Source organism: Sapajus apella, unplaced genomic scaffold (assembly GCF_009761245.1).
Source record: "Sapajus apella isolate SASKATOON/1434 unplaced genomic scaffold, GSC_monkey_1.0 scaffold63, whole genome shotgun sequence".
In the NCBI taxonomy this organism is placed as follows: domain Eukaryota; kingdom Metazoa; phylum Chordata; class Mammalia; order Primates; family Cebidae; genus Sapajus; species Sapajus apella.
This window is the reverse complement of record NW_022437003.1, coordinates 637,270-653,950: the sequence shown is the minus strand read 5'-3', so window position 1 is coordinate 653,950 and position 16,681 is coordinate 637,270. Positions and strand designations below refer to the sequence as shown.

Sequence of the window (16,681 nt, the reverse complement as noted above, 5' to 3'; positions counted from 1 at the left end):
CGTGCACCACCATGCCCAGCTAATTTTTGTATTTTTGGTAGAGATGGGGTCTCACCGTGTTGGCCAGGATGGTCTCAATCTCTTGACCTCGTGATCCACCCGCCTCAGCCTCCCAAAGTGCTGGGATTATAGGCGTGAGCCACCGCGCCCCGCCAAATCCAAAGATTTATTGCTGGCTACTCTAGATCTTTGAAACAGTTTCTCACAATCCAAAAATACTTCCCCAACAATTAGATATGTAAGAGGGTGCATGTGTGTGCGTGCGCACGCACGCACGCACACACACACACACACAATTTGTTCTAAACTAAAGAGAAATAAAATTTAAAGCATTTACCCCAACAAGTTTCTGTATCCAATCAAATGTGAAAGTATCCTCAGAGATGACTTCCTGTACTGGTTTCTTATTACTGATTCCTTTGGGCTTCACTTCCCTTATTCCTTTAATGCATCTTTGCTGGCCCCATAACTGGTGGGGGGAAATTAAAACATCTCTTTAGATGGCTGCTATGTCTGTCCAGGGTACTATGCTGCCTTCAGTTCTAAATATGAAAACCACACAGCAGCACAGGAATATTCCTCACACCCTTTACTTTTACAGTGTTACTTCAAATTATGTTACTTTTCTTTTTTTTTTTTGAGACAGAATCTCACCCAGGCTGGAGTGCAGTTGCGCGACCTCGGCTCATTGCAACCTCTGCCTCCCGGGTTCAAGCAATTCTCCTGCCTCAGCCTCCCAAGTAGCTGGGACTACAGGCGCCCACTACCACACCCAGCTAATTTTTTTGTATTTTTAGTAGAGACAGGGTTTCACCGTGTTAGCCAGGATGGTCTCAATCTCCTGACCTCATGATCCACCTGCCTTGTCCTTCCAAAGTGCTAGGATTTAAAGGCATGAGCCACTGTGCCTGGCTGTTACTTTTTTTTTTTTTTTTATTCTGACCGTAAGTACCAGCAAATCACAGCATCACATGTTTATTTGCATGGAAGAACTCTGAAAGGAGAAATTGTGACAGGCGGTGTCAACACGGATTGCTGCCAGTCACCCCAGCTGTCTTTTCCCACTACTCACTCCTCTGTGGAGTGTGGCAGCTGAGCAGTGCTCCTTCTGGGCTTCTGCAGGAAAGCTCTGACCCAGAAAACCTTAGATTAGAGCGCATTTTAAAATTTAAATAAACCTCAATTCACCTCTACCATCTTGGCATACGATTGAAATGTGCAAGTCAGAGGAATGTATTTCTATTTAAAATAGACAGAACGAAGATATCTCTCTTTCTCTTTCAGTAAGTTTTTAGTAGTCTTCTCCAATGGAAAAAAAAAAGGGGTTTTCTTTCAAACTGACTTAAATTTGCCAGTGTTCACACAATACCTTAATTTTTTACCCCCATTTTGTTACCCAGCTATGATGCAGAGGGCTGATTACCATACTCTTTGTAGGTATTGAAGCCAATTATTAGTTGGGTCTAAATAAATACGTTTTTTCCCTTGGATTAATAATCTCTGACATTACATTCCAATAGATTTGCTCTTTTTCATGTATCTTATCTTTTAAAACTCTTTACAGAATCCTCCTACAATTACCTCGTCATTGCTGATTGGCAGATGAGTCTTTTTATATCTGTAGGCCTAGAATGTAGTCCATCCACTGCCTGGCTGTTGGTAAATATTCTTGAGAAAATGTAAAATCATACATGAGCAGCATTCAATAAAAAGCTGAACATAATTTATTTGTCATCCTGGTTAGCTGTTGCTATTTACTGAGTCACATTTTCCTACTATTTACACCCTATGGAAATATACGCTCATCAAGAAGAGTTCCTCGGACTTTAGAAAACTCAATGAGCTCATTCTAATAATTATCCTGAAATATGAATCTAAATATTCATTTTCTAGCAAGTGCACAAGAATCTAAACCACCATGAACCAAAAGCTTGATACACCTTGGCAGAACTTCAGATCATGCATTGTAGTACACAGTCCTGAAGTTTCATCTTCTATATTCCCGAATCCCACGCGATGCAAGAAAAGTAAGCTCCTCTCACTTCAATAGGTGTTGCTGTTCCATTGCCAAAAGAATCTTATTTTGGTCAGAATTTAAATGAAAAGTTTTTTGAGAATAGTTTGATACTTCAACTAAGTGGTATTTTTATTTATTTTTAATTGACAAAAATTGTATGTATTTATGGAGTACAATATCATGTTTTGATATATAGCACAGTGTGGGGTGATTAAATCAAGCTAGGTAACATATCCATCGCCTCACATATGTGTCACTTTTTTGTAGTAGGAACATTTAAAAACTCATTTAGCAATTTTCACATATACATTATTATTAATTATAATCAACACGCTATGCACTAGAGCTCCAGAACTATCCCTTCTGTCAAACTGAAACTTTGTACCCTTTCGCAAACATCTCCCTATTCCCCACCCTGTCCTCACCCCAAGCCCCAGTAACCACCATTCTTTTCTCTTCTATGAGTTTTACTTTTTAGATTCCACATGTGAGCTTCATTGCTATTCAGCCATAAAAACAAAAGAAACTCTGTCATTTGCAAAAATGTGAATGAGCCTGGAGAACATTACGCTAAATTAAATAAGTCAGGCAGAAGAAAAGCAAGTGGTATTTTATACATATTTAGTAATTTAACATTTTATTACTTTTCCTATTTTTAAAATGGTTAATAATTATTTTCTAAAAGTTTATTAAATTTCTCTTTGCTTAGAACAGCTTATTACTATAAATAAAAAACTATACATGCTATAATATGCATATCTTCTAATTTCACAGATATTAAGCTTCTAAAACCATGCCTAAATGCCAAAAAGAGGATGCAAGAAATTTGGAACAAACGCCATGATACATGTTAAAGGCTAAAGTAAAACCACCAATCTTTTAGCTTTTGATCAGAACTGATTGGGGGTTATTGATAGATGTTTTTCATTAGGCTGCTATTTCACTAGTTGACAGATACACTTCTGTCTTTCTCAGTGTTGTTCAAACACACATGCACACATCCATACAGATCCATACACACAGCTCAGTACTGACAAAAGGGTAAAACAAGGAAGTGCGAAAGAGAAATGAAATACAGCAGCTGTTCTTTTACAGAAAACCTTGGTAAGGTCATGAATATTTTGGAACCACCATGGTTACTGATGTGAACCGGCTTTCCTTAAAAGAATGCTTCTTATGTAGCACCTAGAGAGTAGTCAGGGAAAGGTATAAAATAAAAGCTTGGGGAGGGGCTTCAATATTGTTGGAAGAATTTACAAAAGTGGCTTTTATTTTCTTTGATTCTTCAATAAATTAGTAAACCTGACTAATCTGGAAAGTGATCCTCAAGTTAACACAGTCCGGAAAGTTTTCCTCAAGTTAAAGAAATAAATATTTAGGAGACTGCCTCTTTGATAGTTTCCTCTTTGAAGCCTCTGGGGTCTCAGAATTTCCAAGCTAAAGGTTAGTGAGTTAAGCCACATAATCACCATGCCTTCCCTGCAGTAAGGTTAATAATTAATGCCTGGAATCCGAATTAATGTCTAGAATCAATTTAATGTCTAGAATCCCATTCTCAACCAAAGACTTTAAGAAGGAAATCTTATAGGATGCTTCATTAGAGATTATGCCTGATGATTAAACTGAGATGTGAAGTTTTAATAATGATAATCAAAACCTGAAGGACATTCACCTGAGGAAACGACATGAAGCACAACCTGGGTTCCCACAAACTTTTCAGCAAGGCCAAGTTTTGCAGTTTCAAACTCTTCCTTTCTCTCTTCCTCTCCTGGTACTCCTAAAATTCTCCACCCCACTAAGAAGAACAAGGTTGATCCAAGTTTTCCGTAAGAGAATACAGCTACCTCAATGTACTCAAGAGGATTCAGTAGGATGGCTTATCCAAGAAGGAGGCTGCCAGCCTCTGAGAAGATTTTCACTGTGGTCTTACCTTTGGGGCAGCATTTCTCTGAAGTCCAGATAGCACACTTATTCACCGATAGACTCCGTTCAGTCGGGTGAGCCTGACCTTCTACTCTCTCTTTTGCCTGTATTTCTCTTGTGACTGGTTATTGAGGGTTACTGATCGATATCAGTAGCAGATGAGGAAGAACTGATCAAAAAAGGGGAAACCCAAAACAGACTACTGATTTTTGTAAAAATATAAATGTGGAGAAGGGAGTAAAAGTTATCTACACTTTGAGGCTGTGCATGGTGGCTCATGCCTGTGATCCCAGGACTTTGGGAGGCCAGGCAGACAGAGGCCAGCAGACAGATCAGAGGTCAGGAGTTTGAGACCAGCCTGGCCAACATGGTGAAACCCAATCTCTACTAATCATACAAAAAGGAGCCAGGCATGGTGGCACACACCTGTAGTCCCAACTACTAGGGAGGCTGAGGCATGAGAATTGTTTGAACCTGGGAGGTAGAGATTGAAGTGAGCCAAGATTGCGCCACTGCACTCCAGCCTGGGTGACAGAGAAAGACTCTGTCTCAAAAAAAAAAAAAAAATTATTTTTACTGCTGACCCTGAGAACATGAATTCACAGAAACAGGAGGAAGGAAAAAAGAAAGAAGTCATCAAAAAGCATAGTCTCGGGCTGGAGCCTGAATTGGCACATAAGACAAAATATTCTTAAGAATGGTGAAGTATAACATCATTTAGAGTTGTTGACACTCCTACATGACTTACAAAATCCACTCTATAAACCACTGATAAATTTCACACCACATAGGCCAGGCATGCTGGCTCATGCCTTATAATCCCTGCACTTTGGGAGGCTCAGGTGTGTGGATCACCTGAGGTAGAGAGTTCAAGACCAGCCTTGCCAATATGACAAACCCCGTCTCTACTAAAAATACAAATTTAGCCAGGTGTGGTGACAGGCACCTGTAATCCCAGATACTGGGGAAACTGAGGCATGGAGAATCACTTAAAATGGGAGGTGGAGGTTGCAGTGAGTTGAGATCGCACCATTGCACTCCAGCCTGGGTAACAGAGTGAGACTCTGTCTCAAAAAAAATAAAAAATAAAAAATAATTACCACACACCAACTTGTATGAGTGGGGTATTCTTGTGGCCATCAGTGAAAGGATTTCATCGCTGGGTAGATGGGGCCTTAAAGAGACACAAACTGTAAGGGAACAAGAGAATCCATAACTCAACCAATACTTCAGAAGCGGAAACTCAGAAGAAGAGGTGGGCATGAGATAATAATACCTGTGGAATTCTCAGAAATCTTGGGAAAAAAAGACTAAGCAATGGAGAGTCAAGCCTATTTATCCTGATCAAAAGACAGGGACAGCCCCAGCTATTATTCAGGTTACAATGAGTAGACTAGGTGTTTGTAACTTTAGGAAAACAGGAAATACTTACCAGGAATTAAGTGTTTATTACTCTTCAAAAATTAGTGCCATTATACTCTGACTCATTATCAATAATAAAGTTGAAAAGCTATTTAGCCCCCAAAATATAGCTCTTGAATCAAAGAAATCTGCCTTATACCATGTTCTACAAAAAAGACCAACATTGGTAGAGTTAAAATCAAGGGATACCACAGCAGGAAGGCTAAAGATTAGTAAGCTCCATGGACAGCAACCAAGAGCTTAGTTCCCGGCTAACAACCACAGTGCCTGGCACATAACAGGCACACATTAAACATAGTTGGCCCTCCATATGCATGAGTTCTGCACCCACAGATTCAACCAACCACAGACCAAGAAGAAAGAAAAAGAAGAAAAACTTAACATTTTTAAGTGACATAAAAACAACATAGTATAACAGCTATTTACAAAGCATTTACATTGTAGTAGTTATTATTAGTAACCTAGAGATGATTTAGAGTATAGGGCGGATGTGCATAGGTTATACGCAAATACGATGATATTTTATGTAAAGACTCGAGAATCCTTGGATTTTGGTATCCTCAGGGGGTACTGGAACCAATCCCCAGACTGAGTATAGTGAAGAATGGCTATATTTGTTGCGTGAATAGCATTCATTCAGTATAGCTGCAAATTATCCCACGGGGGTGATAAATGCATCAAACAAAGATTTAACTACAACTAAGTTTACCCCTGAAACAAAATCTAAATAGATGGTGGCAGTAAAGGCTTTTAAATTACTTGAGACGTCTACCCATTATGTGAAAATCAGAATGACCAGGCATGTGCAAGGCAAATGGACATCTACCTAAATTGACCCGTAAGGAACATCAAAATCATGGCAAATTTAAGCAATTCCCAGCCTTGAGTATGGTGAGTACTATGCAGGATCAGCAGACCTCCTAGAGACTACAATCTAATACACAACTCTGACACGTACGTGAAATCCTAATCAGAAGCCTAACAGGAACAAGCCTGCTGTCTGACAAAATTAGACATGTGGACTTGGTGTAGCAAGTGCCAATACTTAATCTACAAAATGACAGTGAGAAAGAGGCAGGAGGGTTTGTAGGTTTCTAGGGTTTGGGGTCTCACTGCAGGATTCTGAAGAGCTAAGGGAAACAGAGATCAGTTTTAGATTGGTTTCTGTTTTTCAGGTGAAAGTGAAAGAATCAGGGATTAGCCAGGTTTTGTATGAGGTACAGGAAGTTTAACCAGTAAAGACGTCAGTAAAAGATGGGACTAACAAAGTCAGTCTGAGAGCATCAGCAGTAAGAAAGCAATAATCACTCCAACAGGAGATCCTTGTGGCATTTGACAGCCCTGTGCCACCACGGGAGAAACAATGTTTCCTGTTACTTTTACAGTTGGCTTTAAATGTGTCTATCCTCTAACCTGGTTAGTAGCAAGGTGACCTTTTTCCCTTTTCCATCCAAGCTGATTTTCACTCTTTCTTCTACAGACTGATTTTTGACTCTTTTACAGATATAAGTATTAAATAATGCCCTCTTAATCAAATTGTATAAAGAGACCTTCTCAAAACTAAAAGAAGGTCTAAGAGACATAAGACAAAAAATGAAAGAGTCTATTATATTTTAAACCATTTCAAAGTGGCTGACCCACAACCCTAATCCAGCCATTACTCGCTCGGTCCTCTGAGCACACCTCCAGCACAGCCACCTGCCACTAGGTAATCACAGCTGGTTTTCTTCTCTGTCTTTTCTCCTACACGCTGAACTCCCTAAAGAGCAAGAGCAGTGAAGTATCCATTTTATGCCTAGTGCCTAGCACAATTCCCAGCCCACCATAAGTGCTCCGAAGTCAGGTGCCTCCTCCTCCCCTCTGTGTAATGTGCACCAAAACCCCTCACACGGTAAAACAGATTTGTATTCTAAATATCTATTTAAGAATGTCATTAATTCCACCTTGGATGGTTATGGAAAAAAGAATGTCATTATTTGAAAGACTCACGACACGGATGAGACATGAGGCACAGGAACGAACAGTGAGATCTACAATGCCAGGTCAAAGCGGAAGGACGCTTCCATTAGAGGCATCCACAAATGGCTTTGCTGCAACACGACAAAGCCAGAGGCACTTGAACTAGATGGCTCAACGCAAACTTTGGTTCAACATCTCTCGTACCACATACTAAATTGCATCACTTAGTATGTGGTACTAGAGATGTTCATCTGTCTTTTCCACAAAACTATAAATTCCTGGAGGTGAGAGGTCACGCATGTCTTGTTCGTTTTGCTCACTCTGCCAACTGCATTGAGTTGGCATTCAATAACATGGAAGCAAAGAGGACAAGGTAGAGAAACAAGAAGAAAGGACGCAGAAATCACATTCAGTAAAGCAAAAGGGTAGGGGCAACAGTAAGTGCTGGTAAAGGCATCACACATGCAGAACCAGAGGTCCCCACTGCATAGGGACAGAGGACTCCCACGGGCAGCTTAAGGTGAAAAGGAAAGAAAGGAGCCAGTGAATCAGCTTAGAACACGGAAGACAGGATGAGACGTGCAACTGGACTGAGAGGAGAAAGAGGAGGAAGCAAAGACAGGATTGAGAGGTCATAAATACAAGGAGCTGAGTTACCAAGGCCAGAAGCTAAGAGAATCATCTTCATGAAATCCACCAAAGACGCAGGGAACGTGGGAAGAAAAACGAAAATATAGCTAAACAAAATACTGAGGAGCAGAAAAAAGAGTACAAGGGCAATCGAGGAGATCTGTGTATTCAGATACCAGTAAAAGCAGGACCTGTGTGTGGAGAGACAGGAATAGGCTGCTCTGGGGGACCCTGACTCCGCGGTAGGTACAAACAACCCGAGTCACCTTATTCCTCTTTCTTTCTTCTTCTCTCTCTTTATTCCCCCTGCCTCCACCCATTACTTCCTGCTCTGCAAAGTGTTCACCAGATAGGACCCTATGCTTCTTTTGGGTTAGGTCCACTACAGTTCTGCCTTTCCCTGACCCCATGAGGAGGCCGTAAACAGGAAGCCGAATAGCACTGGCTGTCCCTTCAGTGTCTCTTCAAAGATGAGCCTCATGGAACAAGCAAGCAGTGACACAAACCACAAAAGAATTTCCAATGTCAAGGTGACATGCACATTCTAGTTACCATGACTTGCGGTCAGTAAGCAGGTGCCATCTTGTCTAAATTATTAACTACATAAGAACTTCAGATTGTACCATGGTCTTGGGTGAGCTGCTCTGTGAAAAGAGAAGGAATAACTCCCAGCACTCACTGAAAGGGTGTCCCAGCCACAGTGGGTAGGACCCAGTGCCACACACTCTACATGATCCCAGTGAAATGCAAAGGTCTTTCCCTGAAAATGCACTTGGAATAATCAGAATTAGTATGTTTTAGGCAACCAGAAAAACTGAATTGTGTATATTGGGGTGGTGGCTTTTATTATACAGGCTCATCACTGAAAATCAAACTCTTTGAAATTACCTCAGATTTGAGGGAAATGCCTCCCATGTTAGCAAAAAAGTTATTTTACTCATCCCTCATAATGACACATTTTTGAATATTTTTGTGCTACCCCGGCACTGAAACTTCCCCTTGAAATGACTCTTAACCCTCCAATTTCATGGAGTATTCATGTTCTAAATCCAAATTATTCAAAAATAATTCCCTATTGATCTTCCTTTATAGATCGTCATACTCCAAAGAATGTTGGTCCTCAACAGCACTTAACAAGATGTGAAATCTTTTCTCAATACATTCATGTTGAAAGGAAATACCCCACCTAAGATTTTTAATGAGCTATAATTTTTGTGAAATGCCAGTGTTCTACCAAGTCTGTTCTCAAAGTTTGAGCATAGATCATCCTCCAACTTATCAACTTGTTGAACTCCAAAAGTTTGATTATAAATCCGTTGTGAGAAAGAGAAAGGTAGTTTCCCACACTAAAAATCACACACACTATAGTCTCAGGGTAAATTCCAACTAAACTCATTTTTACTTAGGCTTTACCTAAAACAGCAGTAAAAATACCATAGAATCCACAGTCCAAGTGATACTTCCGCAAGAAAAATGCTTTCACCGGTTCCTTTAGAGATGCCAAGAACCCCAAAACCTTCCTTTCAGGCAATGAAAGTAGGGGCTCTCTTGGCTCAAGGTAGACTTCGAAGGGTGAAGGTCATGGTGTGAACTTTGGGGAGGAAGGTGTCTCCAGTCTGGGCATGTGCAGTGAAAAGTGAACACTCTGCTTGTCCAGACCTGGAGGAAAGGTTAGGATGGCGGGGCACCGTGGGAGAGAGGACTCCAGCGAAGGAGTGGGAAAGCAGGATGTGGGTGCACGGAGCTGCGGGAAAGAGCATGGACCAGCAGATTCTCACCACCTTCCCATCTCCTTTGCATCTCACAAGTCCTTCAACTTGTCTCTTTTCATCTCCTTTAGAAGGGTTTGTGGGTAAGGACTCAGAAGAAATGAAAGGTCACAGCGCGGCAGCAAGTGGAAAGAAGTAAGGGGGAGGGAGTCGTAGTAGGAAGCAGGATGAAAGAGAGGCAGTCTTTTACGTGGAGAAAGGACGTCGGTTTTTCACAGGTAAGACGTGCATCCATAAATAAGGATCTTGTATGCTGGCTCCTGCGTAAGTGCAAAGTAAAGAGAAACCATGGCCTCTGTCCCCGGAGGGAAAAAAAAGTTAGCCAATTAAATGAACTGGAGTTTTTGTGAATGTTTCTGTTATTAAAGATAATATTTTAAGAAAAAATGTAGTTTTGATAAATCTATTGCACACCTGTTGCCTTGTACTAGGGATAATGTCTTCAGCAAGACACTGGCATCCAGAGTGCATATACCATGCTCACATTTTTTAGGAATTCACACATCTCAAATCCTATTGCAGAAGTCCAGGTGCCATCACCAATTTCATGCAAGGCAGCATACTTTAAACAGGTGTGTATCCTTTCAACAGAATCATATCCAGAACAAATTCACAAAACTGTCCTTTATTACTACTTGAGACAGATCATCTGGTGGTCATTCTTGAGCTATATTGTGGGCACAACCTGAAAAACGTATACCTTTGTCTACTTTAAGTTACAAAGCCTATCACTTTCATGACTAATCAATTTGATGCCCTGAAAATCAAAAATACACACCAAAATATTATGTTGAACGATATCTGAGAAAGTATCTCTTTCCACAGATTCTTTGCATATGGAGTATAACCTCGTCTTCTCCAAGCACAGCACAAGTAGAATTTTTTCTTATGCAATATTTTTTCTAGAGGGACCTATTAGGCACAAACATGATGTGAGAGGAAATGGTGGGAGTTGAGGAGAGTCCCTCTGGGGCTCTGGACTATAAGTGAGAAAAATTACTTTTCCTGTTGGTCAGTTCTTCATTGGCAAAACTTACCCATTGGAAGCACTTGTTTATTTGGGGTCCGAATGGGAAGACTGGCTGTCTGGACTGGTGAACAGAGGCCCCTTTTGGACCTAACTACAATTTTCCCTGTCTCAGCCTGTGGCCTCGACTTTGTTTTTAATCTTTTTTTTCCTCCCACAAACTAAAGAATACATCCTACAGAATACCTAAAAACTCCATCAGGGTTTCAGAAGCTATATGGAACGTGGTATTCCGAATATTTCACAAGCAACTTTTCTAACCTTCACATAAGCTTTTACTAACTATGCTCAACGTGTACTTTGATAGAAGTTAAAACACAGGTGTTTTCCTGACATCACAAGTGTCCAACATGAAATCTACTCATCTCCTTTGAAAGCCTCAGAGCAGTCGGCGTGATCCCGGCTATTTCCAACACTAAGTTATCACAGGCACATTAGGATGAGGATACAGCTTTGGTAAAGATTCATCTAACAATGCTCAGACTCTTCTCACTTGACAGGGAACCTTCCCATGGATTTCCATCAGAGAACATGTAGCTAGAAAATGAGAAAAATATTTTGTGTCTAATCTTGACATATCCTGCACATCTTAGGACACCTACTCAGTCTTTTCATTTCTGACAATGATCCAAAGAAAGAATTACCTTTGCCTTAAAACATATAATGTCCCATTTCTTTACATTAGAGAACTCATCAAAGTAGAATGTTGTCCAGATCTCTAAGACACACCACAAAAAACTATTATTTATTTGAATCTTCAAAATAATATTTGCATTACCTCTGTATTAACAACCTCCATTGGTCTTTTCTTGATTTCTCCTATGTCCAAGTAACTGGGGAAAAAACAAACAAACAATACAGGTTGCTTTTATAGACTTTATGTCAGTAATTTGTTTTAAAAAATAATTAAAAAATATAGCAACTGATAGGAAACACTCAACCTTAAAGCAAAAACAAACAGCTACTAATTAAAAGCAATTACAATAGTAAAAACTGATTGCAGTGTCACCAACCGGAGCTGACTTATATCTACCCTAAACTTCAAGAGAAGGAAAGTCTTAGAAATACATATATCTGTTAGGAAACATTTTTCCCTCTTAATAATTAGCTGCTTACTGTATACAATATATTTCTAATTCTTACAGATTTGATGTTTAAAAAGACAGGCTTATATGCAAAGCTTCTTAACTGTTCCATTAAACACAGGCTTTAGGTCAAAGGAAGTACTGGTACCATGCATTAGGGTAACAACTAGGAAAGGCTGAGAAATTATTTTCTCCATGAGAGCACCTTAATGATTAAAAAAAAAAAAGCTCAGTCATGTGGGATGACTTTGGTAACTGGTTCAGCTAAGAAACGGATGGGTGGACTAGTTAACCTCTGGGGACCCCTATTATTCCATCACTATTTGCTCTATACATTAACTAGTGATCATTCTTTGCTTGTCACATAAGCACAACCTGAAAATTGTATACCTTTGTCCACTTTACATATAATATCACTGTGATGTGGTTCCAAATTCAAGTGGTCCCTAAAGTGTGCTTCAAATATAAAATGTGATAAACATTTTAATATTAAAAAGTATGACTCTAACATTTAATTTATAATGATAGATCAATCCTTTACCCCAACTACTATAATTGCCAACTTGTCCCAAAAAGCTTATGTTAGAATTAATTTGGGCTATTGAAATGTTTTTATTGTTGTTGTTTGCCTTTTGGGATAATATAATTTAATTAATTGATCTCTAGAAATTATCATACATTGCCCCTGTGTAAAAGTAGTCATATTTTTAAAATAGTGCAAACATTCTGTGTTAGCAATAAAATGGGTCTTTTGTGGACCTTGCAGGGGCTGATTTTTGAAATAATACCAAAATATTCTGTCATGTGCAGGAAAGTAATTTCAGATCTACAAGATTAATGGTGCAGAGTCAACTTCTAACAATGCACAGGGAACATCTTGGAAAAAATAATCTCTACAATTCTCTGCTGTAAAATAAAGGTTTTTAGTGTATGGTCTAACATTTGAAATAAATAAAATAAAGGTTTAATAGCTATCTGACGTTTAGTTAATGTTTCAAAAATATTAGAAAAATCTAAGTGAAAGCAACTCAAGCTGCAATTTGATCAGTTCCGTTTGAAAAAGATGTTGCTGTCTTTCCCAACATCATTTAGGATCTAAATGGAAGCCCATGAATTATCCTCAATATCATTTGGGCTTTATTTTGTTTTGACAATTGCTCCATTCGATACATAAACTTAGAAGTGCTAAGTTTCAAATATATTCAGCATTCAAGTATTCTTGGCTTCTGTCATTATAACCATAGATACTACTTCTTTAACACAAATAAAACTGTCATCTGTCAGCATGGAAACCTAACCATGGACACTGTCACAGCAAATTCAGTTTTTTTGTGTATGAACTAAAAGCAAAAATAACATGCAAATGTCTTCTAGAGATTCAAGTGTACCTTCTATTTGGTGTGGAACTGTATCTTTTTTTTTTTTTAAATCTTGTGAGTTGGTAGGACCAAATAAACAAAAGAACATGAATTATAAAAGTGAGTCTACAATTTTCAGCTGTTCATAGATTCTGAACCAGACTTTCATTTCCATGAAATTGCTTTATATGGAAATATTTAATAAAAAATAAAGTATGTAGCAAAAGAAACTGGTCATGGAGATGTCTTACATTTATATAACACTTTGATGTTTACAAAACACATTCACATCCAGAGCATTTACCTTTTATCACAGCTCTGTGAGGTACAAATCGTTATGTACCTTTTCTGTATTAGGAAACTGGCTAGCTGAGTCAAGTGACTTGCCCAAAGACACAGGGCTAATCAACAACTGAGTCTTCAGTCTCCTGGTTTTCTTTTAAGCACATAGTTTCATTTAGCTCTTTTTTATGAAGCTTAACAAAGCATGCTTAAGAAGCTTCAGGGAAGGGAAAAATAAATCCAAATATATCCCTCCCTTTCCATTAAAAGAATGCCTGACATAACAAAAAGTATAATAGAATACCTAGAACTCAATTTAAACAAATACAGGAGAGCAAGGATTATATTCAAGAATTTTAGTGATATTTTGAAAACCATTTCTATGAAGTTAAAAAAACTTTATTTGAATTTTAATTATTTATTTATTTACTTATTTTTAAGATGGGGTTTCACCATGATGGCCAGACTGGTCTTGAACTCCTGACCTCAGGTGATCCACCCACCTCGGCCTCCCAAAGTGCTAGGATTACAGGCATGAGCCACCATGCCTGGCCTGAATTTTAATTATTAATAATTCAATAATGCTTATGAATTCATAAGCTTAGACTTATGGTCAAGGCTTTTTGCTATCCTGGGGCCCAAGATGAATTTCAATTAAAATGTTCTATTAAATTATGGAATATAGTTACCATATGATCCAGCAATTTCACTCTTAGGTATACACAAAAGAGAAATGAAAACTTGTGCACAAATATTAACAGATGTATTATTCATAATAGCCAAAATGTGAAACAACCCAAATATACATCAACTGATGAATAGGTAAGCATTAATATAAAATATGGTATACCCAAATAATGGAATGTTATTCAACAATAAAAAGTATGAAGTACTGATGCATGCAACAACATGGATTGACATTGAAAATATTATAGTCAGTGAAATAAGCCAGGCATAAAGGCCACATATTGTATGATTTCATTTATATGATATGTCCAGAATAGACAAATCCATAGATTCAGAAAATAGATTAGTGGTTACCAGATGACAGGGGAAAGAGGAAATTGGGAGGTATAAATTTTTTGGTGGGAGTGGTGGAAATGAACTACAATTAGTTGGTGGCGATGGCTGTACAACTCTAAATACACTGAAAACAACTGAAATGGTTGGATTTTATGCTGTGAGAAATAGATCTCAATAAAGCTGTAAAAAAATGGAATATAAAATTCTACCTGTCCGACAATGCCCACCCCAACCAACTCTCAACTCGCAATTCCTGTCTAACTTTATGTTTCTAATTACATATATCCCTTTATGCCTTGCATGAAAAATGTTAGCTCCTAAACACAAGGCGTCATGTCCTGTTCATCTTTGTTCCCCAGAGTTGACGGTTTCTTGATTCACTGAACACTTACTGTGAGTGAGCTCCCTTCCAAGAGCTGGAGAGAAGGACCCCTGCCCTTGAAGGTCTAATCACATTGCTGGACACAGTCGACACATACAGTCAACCAATAAACTCTTCCTGCATTATGCTAACAGCACAAACATGCAGTGGGTGGGAGCAGGGTCACAAAAGTGAGTGTTGTCAATTCTGCGTAGAATGAAAAGTTGAAAGAATTTAAACAGTATGGGAAATGCAGAGCAATTATCTCCTCTGCTGGCAATATAGTGTCCAACACTTGGAAGTGATTTTTTAAAAGAAATGTTTATTTCAATTAAAAGGATGGAGTTCCAGGGGGAAAAAGCGGGCGTGGGGCGGGGCGGGGGGGAAGAGGAAAGAAGAAGCTGAACAGAAATTGCAAAAGTATCAGTTTGGTCACTAACCTTTTCAAGGATACTGTTTTTTAAAAGATTCCTCTTGCTTATACACAAATTTTAAGTTGGCTCCTACTGCTACCCAACTGAAATTCCTTCTCCAGCCGCAGTGCTAACACCTGCCCCCCAACTGCAACCAGAGTTTTCAGAGGCATCAATCACACTAAGCAGTCACAGCCCCTCGACCACTGAGGCGTGGTGGGGCAGAGGTCTGCGTCCCCTCACAGCGACCCCACACGGTCGGGCACCCGAAACGGAGGGCGGTGGGGGAGACCGACTCACTTGAGTTTCTTGAAGGCTTCCTGGCCTCCAGCCACGTAGTTGCCCCCGCTCTGGATCTGGTCTAGCTTCCGGATGCGGTGGCCGGTCCGCGGGGTGTAGATGTTCCTGACCGCCCCGAAGGGCGCCTGCACGCCGCCAGTCACCTCCTGGAGGAAGACGTCGAAGCTGGACACCTTCTTCTCATGGATGACGACGCGGCGCCCCGCGAAGAAGGGGTCCCCGTTGCGGTACACCAGCACGCTCTTGACCACGGGCTGAGACAGGTGGCTGGACCTGGCGCCGCTGCCGCTCATCTTCCCCGCTCGCCGCTCGCTCGCCCGCCCGCCCGCTGAGGGGTGGCGCCTCCGCTGCCCCGGAGGCCTCAGCGCACCCAGGGCGCGGGATTGCCTGCTGAAACGAACGAGAAACTGACGAATCCACAGGTGGAAGAGAAGTAACGGCCGTGCGCCGGGCGTCCACCCCGCGGAGACTCTCGGAGCTGCAGGACTCGGGGTAGACGTTCAAGTTTTTCACCGTGGCGCGCACGACCAATCAGCGTCCGCAGTGCGCACCGCACCTGCTGCTTCTTCTGCCACCGGCAGAATCCAGGTGGACCGCCTCGGAGCAGGTGCAGGAACGGGAGCCGCGCGGGGGCTTCCCACAGGCTCGCCGAGTGAGGGCAGAAGGAGAGAGGAGGACACACACACACACACACACCAATTTCTTACGTCATATCTGTGCTACTCTTTCCAAACAGCTTAATTTTCCTTTTCCCTCATCTTGTATCCTTACCCCTCAATCTCCTGCTTGCTCCCAAATGAAAGCAATTAAGTTCCTGGCTGTAATTGCCCAGTTTTTTTTTTTGTTTGTTTGTTTTGTTTTTTGTCGGAAAATAATGTCTAAAGCGCATTGAGAGAGACGTGGGGCAAAGCCAGGCTCCGTGGCTTACACCTGCAAATTCCAGTACTTTGAGAGGCCGATGCGGGAGCACTGCCTGAGACCAGGAGCTCTGCACCAGCCTGGGAAACAATGGGGAACCTCCGTCTCTACAACGCGCCTGTGATCGCTTGAGGCAGGAGTTTGAGACCAACCTGACCCCGTCTCTATAATTAAAAAATAAAATAAAAATAAAG

The 16,681-nt window shown here is 40.4% G+C and overlaps 1 protein-coding gene across 1 annotated transcript in view; it reads right to left on the bottom strand.

Moving 5' to 3' along the window:
* DCDC2 (doublecortin domain containing 2) overlaps nt 1-16,235 on the bottom strand; it is a 197,889-nt gene extending 181,654 nt beyond the window's left edge. Inside the window, exons 1-2 of the mRNA XM_032247628.1 lie at nt 15,570-16,235; nt 11,526-11,580 (exon numbers count right to left, since the gene is read on the bottom strand). Of these exons, the coding sequence (XP_032103519.1) occupies nt 11,526-11,580; nt 15,570-15,862 (348 nt within the window). The 5' untranslated portion in view covers nt 15,863-16,235. The remainder of the gene's footprint in view (nt 1-11,525; nt 11,581-15,569) is intronic.
* Between the last annotated feature and the right edge of the window lie 446 nt (nt 16,236-16,681).